The 24,665-nt window shown below is 37.0% G+C and overlaps 1 protein-coding gene across 7 annotated transcripts in view; it reads left to right on the forward strand.

Moving 5' to 3' along the window:
- Positions 1-24,665, forward strand: part of nbeab (neurobeachin b) — a 339,752-nt gene that overhangs the window by 247,643 nt on the left and 67,444 nt on the right. For all 7 annotated transcript variants that reach the window (XM_051862246.1, XM_051862248.1, XM_051862249.1 and 4 more), the window contains 2 exons: positions 17,297-17,414; positions 20,441-20,543. In XM_051862246.1, coding sequence (XP_051718206.1) covers positions 17,297-17,414; positions 20,441-20,543 — 221 coding nt within the window. The remainder of the gene's footprint in view (positions 1-17,296; positions 17,415-20,440; positions 20,544-24,665) is intronic.

Consider the following 24,665-nt stretch of genomic DNA (forward strand, 5'->3'; position numbering starts at 1 on the left):
ACTTATTTTAGTATTTGCAATAACTGGGTAATAACTAGGTACTACTACTAATCCTCACTCTAAAAAGTAATTCAGGCGACCAGTTACCAAAATTTAACTTAAATAAATGCATGGTTGCAAGTTTAAAAATGATAATTTTTTGTTTGTTTGTTTGTTTTAATTAAAACTTTTAAGTTGCAAACTTTAATTTGTTGAGTTCTGTTGACATAATAATGTTGATTATTACATAATCTTAAAGGGTTAGTTCACCCAAAAATTATGTCAATAATTACTTACCCTCATGTTGTTTCACACCCGTAAGACCTTCGTTCATCTTCAGAACACAAATTAAGATATTTTTGATCAAATCTGATGGCTCGGTGATGGCCAGCAATAACACTCCCTTTTTCAGTGCCCAGAAAGCTACTAAAAACATATTTAAAACAGTTGATGTAACTACAGTGGTTCGACCTTAATATTATAAAGCGACGAGAATACTTTTTGTGCACCAAAAATAACAAAATAGCGACTTTATTCCACAATATCTAGTGATGGGCGATCTCAAAACACTGCTTCATGAAGCTTCGAAGCTTTATGAATGATTTGTTTTGAATCAGTGATTCGTAGCGCCAAAATCACATGATTTCAGTAAACGAGGCTTCGTTACGTCATAAGTGTTTTGAAGCTTCAGTAGTTCACATTTGTGTCTAGAAGGGAAACAGCAATGGCCAGAAGTGAGGCAAAATTCAGATCATGTTTTATTAACGACTACACCTACACCTACCCCAACCCTAAACCTACCCTTACAATAATGCAAATACAGTAATTAAATGACCCAGTATTAATGTGCGCTTGCCCAGTGTCCGTAGCTGTATCCCTTCTAGTCTTTACCATAGTTCACGTGACTTTGGCAGTTTGATACGCGCTCCGAACCACTAATTCGAAACAAATGATTCATAAAGCTTCAAAGCTTCATGAATCAAGTGTTTTGAAATCTCTCATAAAGTCGCTATTTTGTTATTTTTGCCGCACAAAAAGTATTTTCATCACTATATAATATTATGGTTGAACCACTGTAGTCACATGAACTGTTTTAAATATGTTTTTAGCAGCTTCATGGGCATTGAAAAAGGAAATGATCTTGCTGGTAATGCAGGCCTCACTGAGCCATCAGACTTAATCAAAAATATCTTAATTTGTGTTCAGTAGATGAACAAAGGTCTTACGGGTATGGAACAACATGAGGGTGAGTAAATAATGACATAATTTTCAACTAACTCTTTAATATCATCTGCAATTTAAACTCAAATTTCTGCGTTAATTGGCTTAAAAAAAAAATAGGTTGTGGTAACTTAATGAAATTATCTTGATAACTTTAGAAAGGCAGTGGATTTCTAGTTCCCAGCATTCTTGCGTAAGATTGGATAAGGAGAATAAATGTTGAAATTAAATATTAATTTATTTGTTTTTAGTGAAGGGAAAGACCTGTTAGTGTTTAATACTGTTATGTTTGACATTTAAAAGAGTTTCTGTAATGTTGAAGTTTCTGTGGTTACCATTGTGCTGAAGAGTAGATACATGAAGGTAAACACTACATTGACTCTATAAGCAATGACTCCACTAATGCCAGTGACAAGTAATATCTTACTTGTTCATTAAATATACATGCTAATTAAGTTACATTTAGCATGTGCTATGATAGTTGTGGATTTGAACTGAAATAGATAAGATTAATTTGTTCCAGGGCTACAACTCTGGTAGTTGGAACGACTTAATTTTTTGAGTAATCAACTTAAAAAATTGTGTTTATGCTACAAATTAAGTTCCTCTAACTCAATTTGGCTTGTTGGTTGAACATAAATTCACTTCAAGCTGTCATAACTCAAAAAAATTGATGCAAACTTTTGCGTTAATTTTTTTGTAGAGCCAACACATTATTTTTGAGTGCTGAACCAAACCTCAACCCATGTAGTTACCTTATATTAACCAGTACTTTCTTACACTGTAATACACGTAAGTGCATGTATGTGTATGTGTGTGTGTATATATCTATATCTTAAATTTAAAAAAGTTGTCTTTAGGGGTAAGGGCAAGATTAGTCCATAGTAATTGATTAACTTTGTGCATATATAAGTCAAACATGTCCCCGAAATGATCATTTTCCTTGTATTAAAAGGCAGTTTGCTACTAAAAGTTTGAGTGCAAAAGCTATTCAGCACTAAAGTTATGTTGTTTGTATGGATGTTTTGAAAGGGCTATGGTCAATGCAATTTTTTTCTGGACAGGTGTTAGATACCTGCTGTTTTAATAGGCAGATTCCCCTTGAGGTCTCATTATAGCCTATAGTCTGGGGCAAAAAACACAACCAATATCCCCTATAGTAGATGTCCTTACTTCATATTTATATAACATTTAGTTGAAACCCATGTCTGCATTCCATACGTCCTGAAGTTTAGATACCCAAGACCTTAGGATTTAATGAACAACATATTTCAGTTTGCCTAGAGTTGCAGGGACCCTGTTCTTGACATTGCATGTGCGCTCCGGGGCTCAAGAATTGCGGGGGCTTTTCCCAAGTTGAGGATCTTTGAGTGGTTGACAGCCATTTAACGCCACACGACCTGCGTCTCAAGAGCCACCGTCAGGGCCCTCTCCAATCCTGTTAAGTACAATTACTATTCATGCTCTTTCCATGCTGCTTTGAACTGCTCTAGCCCCATGTCCCCTGCAGAGTTTGGTAGTGGACAAGAAAAACAAATTTTACCATACACAGTTAAAAACACACTTAAATGTTATTTTGAAACCTCTTAAAGGTTGACGGGTGCTTATAGTTTGAGCTCCAGTGATGATGAGAATAATGAACGGTCTAACTGGCAATAAATAAACGCACAAACCAGAATTTTCATGTAGATTTTTAAGCTCTGCAGAGGCTTTTTGTAAACAAATTTTTCAATTTATAAATCTTGACACCATGAGTTCTGTGGCAGTCTTTTTTATCTTTTAAATATTTCTGTCATCATGTTTCCTCCCCAATAACTCCAGTCTTTCTCCTCTCAGAGTCTATTGAACGCCCCAGTGCATTCAATTGTGTTCAAAGGGAGAGCTGAAGAAAGGACGGAGCATAATGCTTAATAGGTGCTTTAGTAATTCTGAAGTTTTCATAGCTTAATCTGTTCTGAAAAGCTCGGCAGAGAGAAAAAGGCCCTGCAAATGGCCCTCAGAGTTAATTTGATGTGACTTCTGTACAATAAGGCCGGCAGAATGCTAGAAGACCATTCTGCCGCGTTACCTTTTCTTCCACCCTCCTTGGACCCTTGGAAACCGTTGCCTAAATGTTTCATAAGACTGCCTGTGTAAGCCACTCAAGTATTCTATTCCTACAATGCCTACTTTAAGACTATTATTACACTGCGCTTGAGCCAGAGGAGAGGATACAAATAGCAAAGCTTCAGTCTCTCTTTGTTGCAAGTCTGGGATTGGTTTAGCACAATCGGGAGAGTCGTTGTGTTCTAAACACACTCATTGTACGCCTCATTTCTCCCCTTTTGCCTTTGTTAAAGTCTCGGCTTCCATTTTTGTTGATAGCAGAGGCCCAGACACAGTGTGTGCTTACTTTGGCGATTGCATATGAATAGATAGCAGGCCCAGAGGATACTGTGAGAATGCATTACTTTGAGACGTTGATTGCCAATAAGAATTTCACCATCTGATGACTACTAAAAAATTATTTGTTTTTTAAAAAAGTCATTTATGTACCTCTACTGACGGCAATTGTAAAAAATAACGATTCTTCTCAAGTAGGTTTCTCTGAATACTTCCTCCTTGGTTGGGAAAGCTGATAGTCCCGTCATTGTTGCTGCATCAAACTGGTCGGGATTCTCAAACAAACGCAGCAATGTTTTCATATCATAAATTTAATCTAAAATAAAAATGATGCAAACTTCATCAAATTCAAATTCTGCAGTAAAGAAATTCTACAGAAGACAACAGTGTTATTCAGCTCAAGTCAGCTGAGTGTTGGTTCAGTTCAGTTCAATAACTGTGTAAAGTTTCTTTTTTTATTATTATTATTATGATATGAAATGAGTTTAAAGGGTTAGTTCACCCAAAAATGAAGACATGAATACTCACCCTCATGTCGTTCCACACCCGTAAGACCTTCTTTCATCTTCAGAACACAAATTAAGATATTTTTGATAAAATCCGATGGCTCAGTGAGGCCTCCATTGACAGCAAGATAATTAACACTTTCAATGCCCAGAAAGCTACTGAAGACATATTTAAAACAGTTCATGTGACTACAGTGGTTCAACCTTAATGATATGACGAGAATACTTTTTGTATGCCAAAAAGACAAAATAACAACTTTATTCAACAATATCTAGTGATGGGTGATTTCAAAACACTGCTTCATGAAGCTTCGAAGCTTTACAAATCTTTTGTTTCGAATCAGTGATTCAGAGTGCATATCAAACTGCCAAAGTCACGCCCCCCAGTGGTGAACCATTGAAATTTACTCGTTTACTGAAATCAAGTGACTGGCAGTTTGATACGAGCTCCGAACCACTGATTAGAAACAAAAGATTCGTAAACCTTCGATGTTGCAATATTTGTCAATTATGAAACAAAATCAAATCAGCTATAAAGCAGCTTTACAGAAAACAGTGGTGTCATCATCCAGATCAATTCAGTTCAGTTTTTGTTCTCATCCGATAGTGTTAATGCAGTCAAATTGATAATATTACTAAATATTAAGTGTCCTTTCAAACTACACACGGTAGTGGCGTGTCTGCAGAATGAATCAGTTGATTGAATGATTCAATGATTCACTCATAAACAAATCAGTTGAGGGAAGGAATCAGTGGCTTACCCATTAATGCAGTCACTTGTTTCATTCCTAAACATATCAGTGTTTTGAACGAATCGATTGAATGAATGCCTTGCTTATAAGGACAGTTATAACCTGCAAAAAGGCTCAATGAAAAACTCTACCACATTCACTCAGCCAATTTTTGTACAAAAAAAAACATTTAAAAAAATACATACTTTCCACTTTCAAGTAGTATTGATTTAGAGATATGTCTTACACACATGCTAGCAAGTGATTCGTTTTGGAGAAATCCCATAGTTTCTCAAGCGGAAATGACTGGAAAATAAAGATTTTATCCTACAGACCAAATCTCTCCCATGTGACATTCCACCATTAATCAAGATCTCATTTCAGCACAAAAGCACAATCAATGAGAAAATGCCTATGATCCAGCTTTGGGGAACATTTACTCTTATGAGTAATAAATCACTTAATGAACTTGCTGTCTTTTGTTTACTCAAATTACAAGCATTTCCCTTTTCAAATCAGGGATAGAGAAAAGGAAACAGATAGAAATGTTAATCTCTGTATTTCCCTCTGTTATTTGGGAATGGCCTTATGGGGGTTCAGAAGAGACAGCATGACTTAGGCCTCCAGTTGAGATACACTTTCACTGATGAACTAAGACAAGGTAGTGAAGCCACTTCTATTTTCATTTTCTGCAAAAGAAAAATCTCTCTTCCTGTGTGCTTAGTGTGTATTGGAGCTAGCATGTCTAGGTCACTAACCCTGGAGAAAACAGCTTGCATTAATATGCCGTAATCCAGTGTAATTAGTCAAATAGCCGCACGCCAAGCAGATTGTCACAGGCTGTCAGCTTTGGCAGGCTTGCAAGATGGCCCGCTGTCCCGCTGGCCAGCAGGGATACCACCGAGAGCACATACACGTACGTAACACACCCTCATGCTTCAGCTTAGCTTTCAACTGCGGGTCATCAGGGGGAGATTTTGTGTTTGTCTGACTGCAACATTATGATCTACTGATTTAATTGTGTAATTAATTCTGAAACAACATGCATTGACTATAGATTTAATGCAAATAATGTCTAAAAAGTGAAGGTTGTTTTATAAAATAAAATTAGATTATTACTAAATTGGCGCAAACTCTTGATCGTGTTCTAATAAATGACTAGATTTGGTACAAAAGATATATTTTTTTTTTTTTACATTCTTCTTAGTTAATCTGCATTTAACAGGCATTTTAGTATTAATTTAGTAATGATTACTCTGAAAAAGATATTATTGCAATACGCAAAAATTGCAATTAACTGCAATACTTGGTTTTACCATCAACTGAATTTAGTTCCCCCTCCATCCTGTTCCTTTCAAGACTTCCTCCACCTCCATCTCTTCCTCATGGTGGGGAGTGATATGCAAAGTACATGTGCGCATGAAATAAACACAGTCAAAATAATTATATCAACACCAGCCTTCTCCTCCCACTCCCGAAATCCTCTAGGAAGCGTTTGACATAAGTTGACGAGGGTTGTCCAACAGCCCCTTCAACGCCGCCCGGAAAACGTCTCCACGCGGCGCTGGATTAGCGAGGGTAAAAAGATTTAAACTATATAATTACAAGGGGATCAAGTGCAAATTATCTACCATGCTCAACAGCCAGATTACCCTTCTCTGTTTCCTTCTGACTTACCCCTGAGGATGAAAGCAACACCCCTCCCACTCAACGCAGAGACTTCCTAGCATACACATTCTAGTGCTAGCGGCTAATATTTTTCACTTATTGAGCCAGCATATTTTTTGTGTTACTCTAGCAGAAATAATGTTTATTTTATTTTATTTTATTTTATTTTATTTTATTTTATTTTATTTTATTTTATTTTATTTTATTTTATTTTATTTTATTTTGAAAGGATCTGTAGTATAGGTGTCATGGCTGATAATCTTCAAAGTGCATCTGTTGGCACTGGGGAGGAGGCCTTTGCGGTTTGGGTGGATATTCTGGGAGAAAAGAATAATAGATGAAGGTGTGATGTTCACAACAACCGAGTTTGGTCAAAAGTCTTGTTAATCGTAGGGTGCAAAGACTGTGTATCGCGCAGCCCCCTCATACTTTTGTTTCCAGATGCATTTTGTCTAATACTGTATATACATTGCATCACCTACACTGTCAAAAAAATGTCATGATTTGTTATCATAACATTTTTTCTAATCATTTAAACATTTTTTTAACATTTTTTCAAATCAACTTAGATAATGTAGTTCAGATAACATAATATTTTGAGTTTTTGTTGTTTAAACCAATCGCCTTCATTGTATTAAATGTGCAATATGTAATATTTTCTGTCCGCTAGAGGCCTATTCAAAACAAAGCCGTAGCTTGACGACGGCAAGTTTGAGCGCGGAATCTTGGGACATGTGGTCTTCACCTCAACGGACGGTACAAAAGAATAGGGATAGGACTCGGGAAGAAATCATGTTCATGGATGCGATTATTACCGTTACCGTAGTATGAAGCAGAGCAGGACCGAGTGTTGTGGGAGCTGAACGAGGCCGCTGGAGCGATTGCGCAACACATGACATGAGCAGCGGAACTTTTATTATGCCACAGTCGCCGGCGCTGCTTCCGCTTTTCCTGTCATGAGTATGAGGTAACACAGCTCTGTTTATCATATTAGATACATTTGAGTGTGTTGAAAATGATGTTATAACGTTACTCTGTGTGTTTGCTCGGCAGCTGCTGTGAGACTCTTGTTTGAGACACACTGCAGTAAGATAGATCGATTTTAGAATATCATATTAAATGCTGGATGGCTTGTGTTGATAAATGGCATGCAATTAATTTTAAAACGTATTATATGATGGAGAAAATGTTGTATTACTGTTACTAAAAATAAAGCTGCATCTGATTATGCTATGTTAGCTGCTTCACAAAATAGTGTTTTTCTCTGAGGCATGGTAAAGCACGGTACTCACAAAAAATCAAGAAAATTAGATTTAAACAATAAGACTATACGTGTTGAGCTATATAACAATAATTAGTTTTCTGTCTATAAATATATCAAAACAGTTGTTCCCTTGTCTATTAAAACATGTAATATTTTAAAGCGTCTTTGGTGTTTCCATGGTTTCTACAAAATAAAACCGGAAACCGAGGGTAACGCGGGTTTCAATGACGCAATTGACAGGCGACTCCTCACACGTCTCGGAGCCTTGGTTAAAATTGCAATTTTCTCACGATTTACAAATAGGTGCAAACATTTGGGATATTGTAAGTACTCAAGTGAACAAAATATATAACAATGGCATAGTGGTTTTTGGATATTTTACTGCAAAATTCTTACATATTGCACCTTTAACTTAAATTTTTAATTTCAATGAACTAAAAATTTAAAGGCAACCAGATAAATTATTTAAGTTAAACCAACAATTATTTTTGTACAGTGTTACACTACATCAACATGTGCTTGTTGAACAGTTGATTTCCAAACCATTGGCATTAATAGAGACTTTGTCCTCCATCTGCAGCAATAAAAATCTGGAATGGTTTTCCACTAGATGTTGGAACATGGCTGCAGGGATTTGCTCCAATTAACAAGCATCAGTGAGATCAGGCACCGAAAATTCCTCTAAAAGATGTTCATGTCTGGCCTTAGTGCAGAAGTTTTTCCACAGAAGATAAATCAGTAAATCATCTATATGGATCTCTCTTATTATGCTCAGGTGCATTTGGATGCTGAAACAGATTCTACAGAAAAAAAATTATATATAGTCTAAAGAGACTGTTAGTGTTTTGTTTGATTTTAAGCGCCTAGTATAACCGAATTAACCAAACTTGTTCATTCAGTAGAGGATCTTCGCATATTTGTGGCCATGTACTATATCTCTTTCAGTTCCACCTTACTGTTTTTCCATGTGATGAGTGCAGAGCTTTGTTTGCGATTTCTCTGTCAGGCTGAAGAGGCTATTCATCAAGCCAGTGCGATTCCAGTCATCTTAAGCGTGATGAGTCTCTTAAGAAGGGCCATTAGTGAGGGCTCAGCAAATGGACCCCATAGAAAATTACACTCCGTCTTTTTAAAAAGCTCTTAACACAAGCCCTCTCAAGCTGTTTATCTAGATTAGTGTTAGCCACGTGTGTATATATGTGCCTACGGGGACATTTATATGCCTCTTTCTGCTCATTGTTTCCTTTTGTAGCCATTTTGATTTTTAATGAGCTTCTCGTTTCCCTGCAAACCAATATTTAATGGAAAACAAAATGGCCCAACCACAAGAAGATTTCACCATGACCAACATATCTGTTTTCATGGCACGCACAACCTCAAGAGCATGCCTGAAATACGGCCCTTGCAGCAAAACCATTATTGACAAACTGGGTTGGACATATTAGGCAGTGATCTGAGCAGCGAGCAGAGCTCATATTCATCCGTTTATCACCGCAGTCTCGCTTCGCGACTGAAACCGTGTCACCCCGACACACGCTCTCGCACACCCTAAATGTGTGTTGACAGTGATTATGCAAAAACCACATCCTCTTTCCGGAGATACCTGCTCTGGGAGCCATTCCCCTTTACTGGGGCTGAAAAATGGATTCCGTGAGGAGCGTCCAATGAGAGGCTTCTGATAATCTGAAGGAATTTTAAATCTTGCTTATTTTCACCCCTTAGAGCACATGTCACAAACAGGAGAGATCAGATGGGAAATGCAGCCTTTGATGTGCATGTGTGTGTGTGTTTTCCCTTCAGATGAGTGTTTCTCATTTTTAAAAGAATATACAGAAACTTCTGGTAAACAGATTGAGATTTAGATCAATGAATTTCACATTGAATCATGCTTTGGTTTTTATTGTTTATTAACATGAAGCTGAAAGATCTGTCTTTTCCCCCTTTTATTCATTTTTTTAATCATCCTTTGTGCATTAAAGGATTAGTTCACTTTCAAATTAAAATTTCCTGATAATTTACTCACCCACGTCATCCAAGATGTCCATGTCCTTCTTTCTTCAGTCGAAAGGAAATTAAGGTTTTTGATGAAAACATTCCAGGATTTTTCTCCTTATAGTGGACTTCAGTGGTCTCCAAACGGTTGGAGGTCAAAATTACAGTTTCAGTGCAGCTTCAAAGGGCTTTAAATGATACCAGACGAGGAATAAGGGTCTTATCTAGCGAAACGATCGGTCATTTTCTAAAAAAAATAAAAATGTATATGCTTTATAAACAAATGATCGCCTTGCAAGTGCTCCCGTCTTCCCTATTCTACTTACAGAACAAACGGAACTGGCGCAGCGTTTGTTCCGTAATTTGAATAGGGAAGGCGTAGGACATTCAGCGTAAGCTTTTTGAAGAATACGCAAGGCAGTCTGGCGGAAGCACTTACAAGGCGATCATTTGTGTTTATAAAGCATATACATTTTTATTTTTTTTTAGAAAATGACCGATAGTTTTTCTAGATAAGACCCTTAAACTGTAATTTTGACCTTCAACCATTTGGAGTCTATTGAAGTCCACTATAAGGAGAATAATCCTGGAATGTTTTCAGCAAAAACCTTAATTTCTTTTCGACTGAAGAAAGAAGGACATGGACATGACATGGGGGTTAGTAAATTATCAGGAAATTTTCATTTGAAACTGAACTAATCCTTTAATATATATATATATATATATATATATATATACTTCACAAATCATTCTAATATGCTGATTTGATGCTTAAAAATATCCAAAGACCACTAGAACAGTGTTATATATTTTGTTGACTGGTGTACTTACATTATCCCAGATGTTTCCAAGAATGTTTAAATCTAGAGAAATAAGCAATTTTAAACAGGACATGGACCGTATCCGTGTGTCGCCTATCAATGACATCATATTCGCGTTACCCTCGTTTTCCGCTTTTATTTTGTAGAAACCATGGAAACACCAAAGACGCTTTAATATATTATGTGTTTTAATAGACAGGTGAGCAGCTGTTTGGATACATTCATCGACAGAAAACAGCGCTGCTTTACCCCACATAAGCTTGACCAGAAGAAGCGGAAGTGGCGACTGTGGCATAATAAAAGCTGCTCTCCAGCCATGTGTCGCGCTCGTCTCTCATTAGCAATCGCTCCAGCGGCCTCGTTTCTGCTCGCACAGCACTCAGTCCTGCTCTGCTTCATACTACAGTAACGTTAATAATCTCATCCATGAACATGATTTCTGTCCGAGTCCCGTCCCGATTCTTTTCCATCAGCTGTAGACGGGAAAGCAACACATCCCATGATTCCGTGAAATCAAGGCGTCATCAAGCTACGCCTTTGCTTTGAATAAGCGACCTCAAGCGGCGAAAATTTACATAGTGTGCCTTTAAGAAACAATTCTTATTATTATCAATGTTAAAAGAGTTACTTAAAAAAAGCTGCTTAATACTTTTGTGAAAAATGTGATCACAAGGATTTCCAAATGAACAAAATTATTTCAAGTTAAGTGAATTAAAACACACCTCATGAATTAGAACACAGCTTTGCATATTTGATTACAATACTTCATTACAAAGTCATTTTTTGAAGTAAATGTATGGGGACGTATTGACCAAAAATTCTATAATTTCTTTCCTTGTGATGTAAATGAAGGTTGAAAGGGCAGCAGCAGCTCTGAGGAAGAAGTATGTAAGCATGAATTTGGCAGCAACAAGGCTAGGTGATAGAGGACACACACACAAACATTCATACACATGGTGGGCAGACTGGAGTAGTCACACCTTGTCATCCTGTGCTTTTTCTCCTGAAGCCAGAAGCCAACAACAGCCGGTGGTAAACAGTCCAGACCCCCACCTGTCCAAAAACAGGCCCTTTGGTAAAGACTGTCACATACTGTGCTGGTCTTTCCTCTCTACAACTACAGTGCCACAGCATGTCTGCTTTCAAACTCTGCTGCCCCTTACACCAGACACACTGTACCCTGCATGCAGTAAAGGCCTTTTACAAGCTACAAAAGTCAGTCAGCCTTTTCTTATTGTGTCCATTACTGCCATTGAGTGGCAGTGATTGTTTTAAAGGTCTGGTTAATTTCTGTTTAATCTCTTTAAAAGAACAGCCCGCCTAAATATAAAAATGGTCATTGGTTCACCCAAGGTTCTCGCGTTTCTTAACTGAATGAAGTTTTAATATGCCGAATTGCAAATGAGATTTGAGAGCTAGTCAAGATTAATTTCCGGTGAATAACGATTTTGATCTATAAAATGGCTTCAGAAAATTTGAAATGTATTGCATGTCAGAAATGTTCACAGAATGTTTGAATGCACTTTAGTAGTTCAGTTTCAGCCAGACTAAAGGAATAGTTTGACTAAAAAAAAGTCATGTGAATGTTTAGTTAGACTGAGATTGTATACCAGTCTGGTTTTGTTTTAATTGTTATATTATTTTTATTTATAAAATATTTGGGTCATTGACGAATAAGGTTTTTAAAAGTGTAGAAAAAAACATAATGGAGATATAATTAATTTTGAAGTTTTATGAAGTGTTAACAATGAGATTATGTGGTTTTTATAATCCATTAACACTGCTTTTGTCATTTCGTAAAAGAGGGACAAAATTTGTCACAAAAAAAGTCATTCGGTTTAACCAAAATTTCAGTTTTACCAAATGACACTTTTGGTTATACCAAATGACGATATTTTCAAACAATGCTAACAGGCTGATATCTGGCTAGCAAAGGGAAAATCAAACATTTTATATTTAGTACAAGTTTTTCAAATATTACAACATTTTCCATGTTTTATAGCGGTTGTACCGAATGACCTGATGTTTCGGGACATGCGTATGATCAAGTGAAAACATGAATTTTCCAAATAGTTAAGAGAGAGTTAGTTACTTTGCTTCATGACCATGTGGTCCTGTGCAGGTGTCTGAATGATGTCACATCCTGTCACATGAAATTAAATGCATGACTTGATCCAAAATAGTCCCTTTATATTGGTTACTCCGAATGACATTAATGAAATTCATCTTTCCGGGCATTCTTTCTCATAACAAAGCAACGACTTCTACACATAATTTTAATACCATTTTGCACTATGTTGATATATGATGTTATAAAATCATGCCAGAATAAAAAATATATACATTTATTACATTTTTAGATATTTCAATCACAAAAGAAATGGCTTTATTGGCCTTTAGACGGTTAAACCGAATGACCTTTAGTCACTTCAAAATCTTTAAAATACATTTATACGTAGCAAAATATAATTAAAACCTTTTGGATTGAATAAAAGAGATCTAGCTGTACTAACTTACATACTTTGATTGTCATATCTTTGTTTTTTATTATCATTAAGGCCTTTGGACAAAAAAATAAAAATAAAAATGAACCCGTCATGTCATTGACCGATTTATTAGTATTTATTTTTAGTATATAACATATTTATTATTATTATTGTTATTATTATATTAGTAATATTAATATTAATGATTAAAATAATATTAAAATATTATTATTATTAAAAAAACACCATAAATGTATAGTCCATACGTCTCTAGTCTTTTTCGGAACCAGCGTCAAATGTGTTCCACAGAAGAAAAATAAAATCTACATGGGTTTGGAACAATATTTGGGATAGTAAATGATGAAAGAATGTTCATTTTGGGTGCACTGTTCCTTTAAATATATCTATGTGTGGATAAAATGACTGTTAGGCTGTGGGGTTTGAACCTCTTTAGCTCATATATACATTTTCTCTCACGCACCATAGGGAGTGTCTCACCATTCTTGAGATGAGACAAGTGCTCTCACTTTCTGGACACATTTTCCCCTCTCTCATTCCACACACACACACACATTCAGTCCCAGCAGTGGAAGCCTATTAGACAAATCTGCAGAGAGCCCAGCAGAGGTGCTATGATGGCAGGTTGTCAGTGCGACAGACGACCGGCTTTATAAACATATCAGTCATGCTGGCTGTTATATCCCCGGCCAGACTCAGCACACATTTGACATGGAGAGGGATTGCACTCATCTCTCGAGGGGCTGTGAGAAAAATTGTGTCCGGTTTAAAAATGACGGATCTTTTTGATATATTCACCCCTGTCATAACGTTCCATTCGGCGGGCAGTTCGGGGCGTCCTTTGAAGAATAAGAATGGTGAAAAAGATTTGGCTTGGATGTCATGCTCAATAATGGCTGTTAACACCAACAAAATGAAAAGAATTGTAGGGCCAGTTGTCGATTGGCGTCTGGTGTTTATTTACAGAAGCCAAATTTATAAATTGCATTGACAACAAAACAGTTGGATTTGATGCAATAGACATGATGCAATAGACATGTTAATATGCATCTGTTAGGAGCCTTTTACAACTCTAATAGCTGCATATACAAGAGACATAACCATCCAAACGTGGGCTAGGTAGATGTGCAGCCCCTGTGTGTGCGCTGACAGGCCGTGAGCAGTGAGGTAAAAGCCTGGAGCCTGTTCCTGCTCGGCTGCTGCTGGTGTGATTAGATTGGGGCAGAAGCCTCCAGCTGGCAGGCCTGTCTGGGACCCGGGGCCGCTCGTCCCTGACACTCGTCACCATTGTGACACCTCTGACAGGCAGCGGACAGCCCAGCCAGACAGGTTCATTAAGCCCCATTTTTTACAGCTGGGCCTCCGTCCTTCTCTCTCGCTCTCTTTCTCTTATTCTCTCTGTTTCTCCACGATGAGAACAAAAAGACGGGAGAGAATAACGACTGTACTTTGTCAGAGACCTCTGTGTCTACAGGGGCACTGGCTTGTTGATGTTTGATGTGCCAGCTCTGTTGTTATGACAAATTTTTTTGTGATGTGACCTATTTTGAGACACTTTTTCTCCAGCAGTATCTTTTGTTGTCGGCTAACCCTTTGCCCTGCGTTTTGTCACAGGAAGAGACAGGCAAGGGCATGTGTAGATGCATATGAATTTGAATATGTACACTGAAACACAAAGAGGTCTTACATTGTTTTTTTTTGGTTTTTTGTTTTGTTTTAATAGGGTTTTGTTGTTGTTGTCATATTTTGTTCAGATGTAAAACAACTACTTCTTAATTGACTTATTTGCTTTATTATTATTATTATTATTATTTTTTTTTTTTATTATTTTTGTTGTATTATTATGTATTGATTTTAGTTTTTTTTGCATTATATTAATAATATTTATTATTGTTGTAATTATTGTTTTAGCATTATTATTAAAAACATGTTATTATTATGTTGGTTAATTTATTATTGTTTATTATTATTTTGGTTGATTCAGTATTGTTTTTTTATTGTAATTATTATTATTAAATATTGTTATTATTATTGTAATAAATTTGTAATAATTTCTTTTAGTTGTTTTTATGATTCATTTGTTTGTCATTATTGTATTAATAATGCATATTATTATTATTATTATGTTGGTTAATTTATTATTGTTTATTATTATTATTATTATTATTATTATTATTATTATGGTTAATTTAGTATTGTTTTTATTGTTATTATTATTAAATATTGTTATTTAAGGCAATATGGCCTTTGTTTGTTGTTTGTAATATGTTTTTTTTTAATTAATTTTTTACTGTATACGTTCTTGTATATGTTTTTTTTACAATGACAATAAAAGAAGAATTGAATTCAATTGCATTATTGTGATAATTTTTGGTTTCATTGTTGTTTTTATTGTTTTGTCATTATTGTATTAATAATGCATATTATTATTATTATTATTATTATTATTATTATTATGGTTAATTTAGTATTGTTTTATTATTGCTATTATTATTAAATATTGTTGTTATTGTAATTTCAATTATGATTAATGATTCATTTGTTTGTCATTATTGTATTAATAATGATTATTATTATTATTATTATTATTATTATTATTATTTTGTTGGTTAATTTAGTATTGTTTATTATTATTATTATTATTAAATATTGTTATTATTATTGTAGTAATTTTATTATATTTTTATTGATGTTTTTATTATTCATTTATTTGTCATTAATGTATTAATAATGATTATTATTATTATTATTATTATTATTATTATTATTATTATTATTATTATGTTGGTTAATTGATTGTTGTTTTATTATTGTTTTATTATTATTATTATTATTATTATTATTATTAAATGTTTAATTTTAATTATGATTAATGATTAATTTGTTTGTCATTATTGTATTAATAATGCATATTGTTGTTATTATTATTATTATTATTGTTGTTATTATTATTATTATTTTTATTATTATTATTATGTTGTTGTTGTTGTTGGTTTTTTTTCAGGTTGTTGAACCTTTTTGTTTCCCTTCGTCTTTTTCTTACAGCTACTATTGTTCTCTCCATTGTTCTCTCAGCATGTGGGATTGTGATTGAACCTCTAATGCCAAATCTCTTAAATGGTTCTTTTAACTATACCTATCCACTAAACTGCTGTTTTCCACACAACCTGTATCTACGACAGCTCTTTGAGTTTAGGTCTGTTGAGGTGTCAGGCAGGGCGAGCCTATCTGTATATTTAACGTTGATTGTTGGTGGTTTGTATGGCGTGAGGGTACCTACAGAGGTGGATGGTGAGCATTTTGATATAATCCATTTTTAATTGATCCCCAGAGCCTCTGAAGTGACAGGAGGCTCTTCTGTGTCAGCGTTTATTCTGGGAGAAATTAAACAAGGCCAGTCTGGTTGGTGGAGGCTTTCAGTATCTCTAAAGATGAATTGTCTTTAGGTGCTAAACTTAACCGATTCCCATTCAAAGTTACTGTACACAATGTCCTAAACATTTCCTCTACCACAAAACCTTTCTTCACCTTTGTACCCTCCCAGAATGGGCTCTTATCTATGTGCCACTAGGCATTCTCTTTTTTGGGCTTGAAAAACGTCAGTGTGTACACATATGTTTGTGTGTGTGTGTGTGTGTGTTGAGTATACCTCTTGGTCCGTTAAAGTGGTAGGTGGGGAATGTAGTTTGGCTCATTCTCACTTGTCAGGATGAAGCTCTTGATCCAGCCTCCAAGGTCCCTGGGGGTCTCCGAGGAGAAACTCACTAATGATCCCCCTCTTGCCCCAGCCCTGTGTTAGTATGGATTATTTACGGCCGCCTTACCCCCGTAGGGACTGTGTTCCAACAGCACGGTGAGAGTGCCGGCCCCACAAGAGATAGACGTGTCAAACAAAATAGAGGAAAGGTGGAAAGATGGCCCTTTGCATCATCAACAGAAAGCAGCGTATTGCATCTTTTTAGAAACGCCTCTATTTCGAAATAATCAAAGCCTGGCCTGTCACTCACTGGATGCCAGCCAACATTTTTGACGGGAATGGAATATTTCGCAGTGCTCCGTAAAAGTGGCTTCATGGCATAATGATTGGAGTGACAATCAAACTGCAACTATGGAATGTGTTTCCCGAGCAACGATCATAACACGTGTGACACTGTATTGAAAAACAGTCTGGAAAATCTGTTGGATTGCAGTTCAGTTAACAAATCTCTTTCCTTTCGCCTGTGCGTAGGTGCTGGTCTACTCTGAGGGGCTTCACGGCAAATGGATGTTCAGCGAGATCCGAGCAGTGTTCACCCGACGCTTCCTGCTTCAGAACACGGCACTGGAGATCTTCATGGCCAACAGAAGTAAACCTGTCCTATGTGTTTTCCACTTTATGAATACAAAAACAATGAAGCATCTAGTGCTCTAGATCTCTGTCCTGCAACAAATCCTGAGTTTTCATAACTTTCTAAACCAGCAAAACATGCTTGGTCAACCAGCTCCAAAAAGACCACACTGGATGACCAGGTTTTATGGGTAACACTTTAGGTTCAATTTGTTAAGATTAGTTGGAAATTCATGCTAGTTCTTTTAATAGTTTGCACACAGTACAGGACCATTGATAGAATTCACAGGAACTCAGGACCCTTTTTTATGGATAAATCCACCTCTACATGCCTAATAAGTAGGCTATTCTAAACTACAAAGGTTTAAAGTACAAAATATCTACACATTTAAGTCAAAATTAAAATAGACCAAAATCTGATCTCCTAGACTATGCAGGGCTCAACGCTAAGGATTTTTTCTACTGGCCCGGTCAGGCCAGTGGTTCAAATTTTTACTTGCCCTGCCAAAATTTTCACTTGCCCCACAACAAAAAATTAATAAAAGAAAAGAAAATGGGCCGATAAAAAAGCCTAATTATTGTTTTTGATACATGTAACCTTAATAAATAGGATTATGACACCAAAAGCTACTAGATTAACTCACTTAAATTTTAAATATTGTTAGACAAATAAATAGTAAGTAATAAAATAATAACAAATAATCAAACTAAATGAAATAAACAGTGCTTTTCAAGTTTTTCATATAGGTTTAAACAGGAGATTTTCAGGTACAGAAATTGTAATCTAATGTATAGCTAACTATATAACTATAGATTAAACTTTATTAAAGTTAATCAGTCAAGAGCAGTTACAGATGCATAAATAATGTTTTGAAATGTTGAAAATATAAAATGTTAAATACTATTATTTGAAATCATTTTAAAAATGAAAAGACACTTTAAACGCGAAATTAAACCCGCCAGTAGGTGGCAGCGAATCACTGTTAATGAGCGAGTCATTGAGATTCAACGGATTCATTCAAACGGCTGATTCATTCAGGAAGTGTTGCTCAGAGACGCAAAACAATGCTGTGTGGACTATTTTTGTAGGCAAAATAGAGCGAAACAGGCGATTTGGTGTCTAAAATGTAAGTCACTTGATATTAAAGGAACACTCCACTTTTTTTGAAAATAGGCTCATTTTCCAACTCCCCTAGAGTTAAACAGTTGAGTTTTACCGTTTTCGAATCCATTCAGCCGATCTCCGGGTCTGGCGGTACCACTTTTAGCATAGCTTAGCATAGTTCATTGAATCTGATTAGACCGTTAGCATCTCCTTAAAAAATGACCAAAGAGTTTCAATATTTTACCTATTTAAAACTTGACTCTTCTGTAGTTACATCGTGTAGTAAGACCGACGGAAAATGAAAAGTTGCAATTTTCTAGGCCGATATGGCTAGGAACTATACTGTCATTCCGGCGTAATAATCAAGGAACTTTGCTGCCGTACCATGGCTGCAGCAGGCGCAATGATATTTACGCAGTGGCTGTGACCCCCTGCTTGCACAGGGAGCGTGCCTTGCAACCGTGGAGACATTTGTGAGAGACGCTGCACAATATTATTGCGCCTGCTGCACCCATGGTACGGCAGCAAAGTTCCTTGATTATTACGCCGGAATGAGAGTATAGTTCCTAGTCATATTGGCCTAGAAAATCGCAACTTTTCATTTTCCGTCGGTCTTGACTCGATGTAACTACAGAAGAGTCAAGTTTTAAATAGGAAAAATATGGAAACTCTTTGGTCATTTTTGAGCGAGATGCTAACGGTCTAATCAGATTCAATGAACTATGCTAAGCTATGCTAAAAGTGGTACCGCCAGACCCGGAGATTGGCTGAATGGATTCGAAAACGGTAAAACTCAACTGTTTAACTCTAGGGGAGTTGGAAAATGAGCCTATTTTCAAAAAAAGTGGAGTGTTCCTTTAATATCAAGTGACTTACATTTTAGACACCAAATCGCCTGTTTCGCTCTATTTCGCCTACGAAAATAGTCCACACAGCATTGTTTTGCGTCTCTGAGCAACACTTCCTGAATGAATCAGCCGTTTGAATGAATCTGTTGAATCTCAATGACTCGCTCATTAACAGTGATTTATTTTCAAAAAAAGTGGAGTGTTCCTTTAAGTTCTTGTTCATTAAACTGTACGCTGTATAAAATCAATATCACATTTGTAATCGTGCTGATATTTGGAGAAAAACAGTGCTCTTTGTTAAATATCAGTTAACTATATTAAATTATATAAATATGGAAGATATACAGGGTCGTTTTTGCCTCTTATCTTGAATTCTGATGCATTCTAAATGCATTTTAATAGACTAAATCACGCAGTGAAATCGTGCAATCTAAATATGTAGTCTAAACCTACTAGACTATGTCACGTAGTGTATGCGTGCACTTAATGGTATGTTTTTGTAAAGTGAGGGACATACTCGATAATTTCAGATCGTTAAATCAACAATTACGATATCATAGATGATATATATCGCACACCCTACAGCACTGGCCCAATGGGGCAAGTGACAGTTACGTCTACTGTCCCGAGCATCGTTCACACTGGCCCCGGGCCATCGGGCAGTCCTTATTGTCGAGCCCTGCTATGTGATTTGTTCTTTGACAGACAGGTTTGGCTGAACTACTTAGAAGAAAAACATGTGAAAATTGATAACAAATCAATCAAAAATCAATCAAAAGGCTTTTAAGCTTTTCTCAGATTCATTGCTGGCATAGTTAAAGAGTTTTTTCTCATTATAGTGCAGAAAAGTAGCTCCCCAACGGCCCTATAGAGTAACAGACCTCTGCTAACTTTGGAGATTTGTCAGCTCTTTTCTTTATATAATAATTTATGTCCTCAAAATTGAGAATGGTGTGAGACTGAACGATTGCTAAGCATGCATTTGTTTACCTGTTCTAAAGTCTTTGTACTGTTTATGGAAATGTTTACTCATATTTGGATGTACTCTACTGTAGGCCTTTGTTTAACATGTGATGTCATTGCCTCCCTCAGCGTCCGTCATGTTTAACTTCCCCGATCAGGCCACAGTGAAGAAGGTGGTCTACAGTCTTCCTCGTGTAGGCGTCGGCACAAGTTACGGCCTTCCACAAGCCAGGCAAGTCTGTTTCTAGTTCTCTGAAACACCTGCACGTGGTTGCCATTCAAAATATTGTTCAAAACAATGTTTACTTTGTCTTTATTTTGTTTAAAAGTCTAGCATGATGACCACATCAAATGTCAGAAACGATTGATCCTGAGTGTACTCCTTTGCTGTGTAACTGTTTGGAATACTTTGAGGTAGAGGTAGTTACTTGCGGCATGGGTGTTGTTGCATGTTTGTCCCTGACTGAACCTACCAGATAAACCCATATTCTTTAGTGTTTTTCAAGTAAAGTCCATGCTAGTCACAATAAGTGTAGATATGTACACAAGTGTACAAAACTAACAAATAGCAAATAAGGACATACACTGATGAGCCAAAACACTATGACCAGTCACAGGTGAAGCGAATATGGTTGATCATCTACTAGTCTCACGTTGCAGAAGGTCTGGACTCCATAGCTGCTTTCATTGGCCAAGGACCACCCAGTGGCCATCTGACTGACATGTAAAGTAACAAATCACAGTCCGTTTTGTTCCGCGTCATGTTTAGGGGCGTGTAAATATAACGTCGATGTCCCAACGATAACAGGCCAGTGTGTAAAACTCTTGGATGTATTTTAAAGAGTCTATGCTGCGAACTTTACATACTTCACATACTTTTGAAAATCCAGCATTTAGTTTATCCTGAAAAGTGCTGATTGTCACAGTTGTAAACACAACGGCTTTCTTCTTCCATGATGGGGGTTTGGCTTCCCAGAAATCCTGTTGAATTGAACCAATAAGATGATGTCTATAAAAATTGTGAAGTGTTTCCAATTTTGTGTGCCGTATGCATCAGACATTCAGCCAACGGTCCATGGGCATGACGTCTGAGGCTGAGACTAATCATCTTAAGGCCACATCAGATTAGATGGTAAGCAAACAATCAGTTATCGTAATCAATGTGTTGGATTCATGAGAAATGGGATCTGAGGGACTTTGACAAGGGCCAGATTGTTATGGAAAGGAAACTGGGTCAGAGTATCTCTGAAACGGCAAGGCTTTTGGGTTGCTCCTGGTCAGCAGTGGTCCGAGGAGGGACAAACCACCGGCGAAAGGGTGTTGGGCAACCAAGGCTCATCGATACACAAGGGCAATGAAGGCTCCAAGCCAACAGAAGGTCTACTGTGGCGCAAGTCACACAAAAATGATGGTTATGGGAGGAATGTGTCACAACACACTCTGCTGTGTATGGGGCTGTGTAGCCGCAGACCAATCAGAGTGATTATAATGACCCCTGCCCATCGTCAAAAGCGCCTTCAATAATGGGCACATGGAGCAGTGGAAGATGTTCTGATGAGTCCTGTTTTCTTTTACATCACGTGGACGTGTACATGTGTGCCGTTTACCTGAGGAAGTGATGGCACCAGGACTGGTGGAGGGAGCGTGATGCTCTGGGCAATATTCTGCTGGGAAACCCTGGGTCTGGCCATTCATGTGGACCTAAATTTGACATATGCCACCTACCTAAACGTTGTTGCAGACCAGGTACAGCCCTTCATGACAATGGTGTTCCCTGGTGGAAATGGCCTGTTTCAGCAGGATAATGCACCCTCAAGTCAAGTCAAGTTTATTTTTAAAGCACATTTAAAAACAGCAAATGTTGAACCAAAGTGCTGTACAATTTGAGAAAAAGAAAGGACACAGACAGTAGCAGAAACAAGAGAAAGAAAGAGAGAAAAAAATCAACAAGTCATACTAATACAGATTAGATTTCGACAATTAAAATAAAGCCCTACATCTCTCAAGCAACACCGTAGGCTAGGGAGAAAAGATGTGTCTTCAACCTAGATTTAAATGTGGATAATTTGGTAGAGGATCTGACAGAGAAAGGAAGTGCATTTCACAACTTGGGGGCCGAAGTTACAAACGCCCGGTCGCCCTTGGTTTTTAGACGGGAACGAGGAACAGAGAGAAGCAACTGGTTTGATGAGCGAAGAGATCTCACTGCAGAAAATGGTTGAATGAGACTGACAATATACTGTGGTGCTAGGCCATGCAAGGCTTTATAAACAAAGCAAAACCTTAAATCTGACTCTGTATTCAACTGGTAACCAGTGCAAGGAAGCAAGAACAGATGTGATGTGGTCTCTCTTCCCTGCACCCGCTAGAAGTCTAGCCGCTGCATTTTGAACTAATAGTAGGTCAGAATCAAAGATGACACCCAGATTTTTGACTCTGTCGTGCAAGGTTAAAGACTGAGTACCTAACTGATTTACAATGTTAGTACACAATGAAGAGCCAAAAACAATGGTCTCAGTTTTATCCTCATTTAGCTTGAGGACGTTTTCAGACATCCACAACTTTACTTCCTCAAGGCAGGAGGTGAGATTGTTTAAGGAGCTACCATTGTAGGCTTGACAGGAAGATAAAGTTGTGTATCGTCCGCATAACTGTGATAAGAGACAGCATACTTCTGAAAGATAGAGCCTAGAGGAAGCATATAAAGAGAGAAAAGCAAGGGACTCAAAATGGAGCCTTGAGGGACGCCACATGTAATCGGTGTTGAAGATGAATTGTGATTACCAATGCTGACAGAAAAGGTTCGCCCATTGAGATACAAGAATGCAACCCCCTGGATACCAACCACTCTCTCAAGACGATTTAACAAAATGGAATGATCTGTCGTGTCAAATGCAGTGCTGAGATCTAAAAGAATTAAAATAGCACCATCACCAGTGTCCAAATGTATCCAAAATGTATCAAATATACTAAAAGAAGCTGCAAATAAACCACCTTTTCTATAATTTTTGATAGAAATGGTAACTTTGAAATAGGCCTATAATTATTTACATCATTTGGGTCAAGATGAGTTTTTTTCAAGAGAGGCTGTACCACAGCATGTTTGAAGCTAGCAGGGACCATTACATTCACCAGAGAGCTGTTTATTATGGCCAAAATGTTGGGGGCAACAGAGCTAAGAACATTTTTAAGAAAACGCAATGGTATGACATCCATGGGAGAGTTTGTATGTTTCAATGATGAAACTATGTCTGCCAATTGAGTGAGAGAGATGGGGTCAAAATGCCTGAAAGAGCTTGGAGGCAACGCAAGTTCAGAATGAGTCACAGCTGAGGCCACAATTTGAGTTCTACTATCCTGAATTTTATCAACAAAAAATGTAAGGAACTTTTCGCATGTCCCAGGGTTTGCAGTAGGATGGCCAACCATTGCAGGGTTCATAACAGTGTATGTTGTATTAAAAATTAAAAATTTAGCAGTTATTTCCAAGAGATAATTCGATTTTGCAGTCCTGACAGTGACTTGATATTGTATTGCCACACAACACATTGTTTAAGAATGGTTTGAGGAATATAATGAAGAGCTGAAAGTGTTGCCCTGGCTTCCAATCCAGTTGAGCATCTGTGGGATATGCTGGACCAACAAGTTTGATCCACCTTGCAACCTAAGAACTTGAAGGATCTACTGCTAACATCTTGGTGGCTGATACCACAGGACACCTTCAGGGCTCTTGTAGAGTCCATGCCTTGGCAGGTTGGCCCTGTTTTGGCAGCGCACAGAGACAGAGCAGGTGGTCATAATGTTTTGGCTCATCGGTGTACATCTATATACACACTTATCTGGGGTAGTGTAGTATACTAAAGTGGTCCGTATCAATAAATAGGCTTACGGAATGTATGTCACACCACCCCGGATAACTAATTTTGAAAATCTGTCAATTAATGATTCATTATGTTCAGCAATGTATTTCTAGTGTCATGGCTAATAATAAGTACTTCATTCTCTTGCTCAGATTATTAAAAAAAACACACACATAGGAGGATAAAAACATGAAACAAAAAAGAAAATGAAACATACAAGTCCTGCACGTGGATGAGAATCCCTGAGAGAGGTCCAGTTTAGGCGCTGCACCAGAATTCTCTGTTGTTCTCATATTTTTAGCATATGTGCTGCATATACTTCAAGAGCAAAGGCACATTATGGTCATCTGCAAAGAATCTCTTTTGCTGGAACTGATGCATTCATTACACACCACAGTAAAGAGCGTGACAGTCTTGCGTGTGTGAGCTGGTGTACTCTTTTGTCTTTTTTGGAAGCTAAATGTTACAATGTCATATTTTGAGTTATAATCCAT

This window comes from Ctenopharyngodon idella, chromosome 15 (assembly GCF_019924925.1).
Source record: "Ctenopharyngodon idella isolate HZGC_01 chromosome 15, HZGC01, whole genome shotgun sequence".
Lineage (NCBI taxonomy): Eukaryota > Metazoa > Chordata > Actinopteri > Cypriniformes > Xenocyprididae > Ctenopharyngodon > Ctenopharyngodon idella.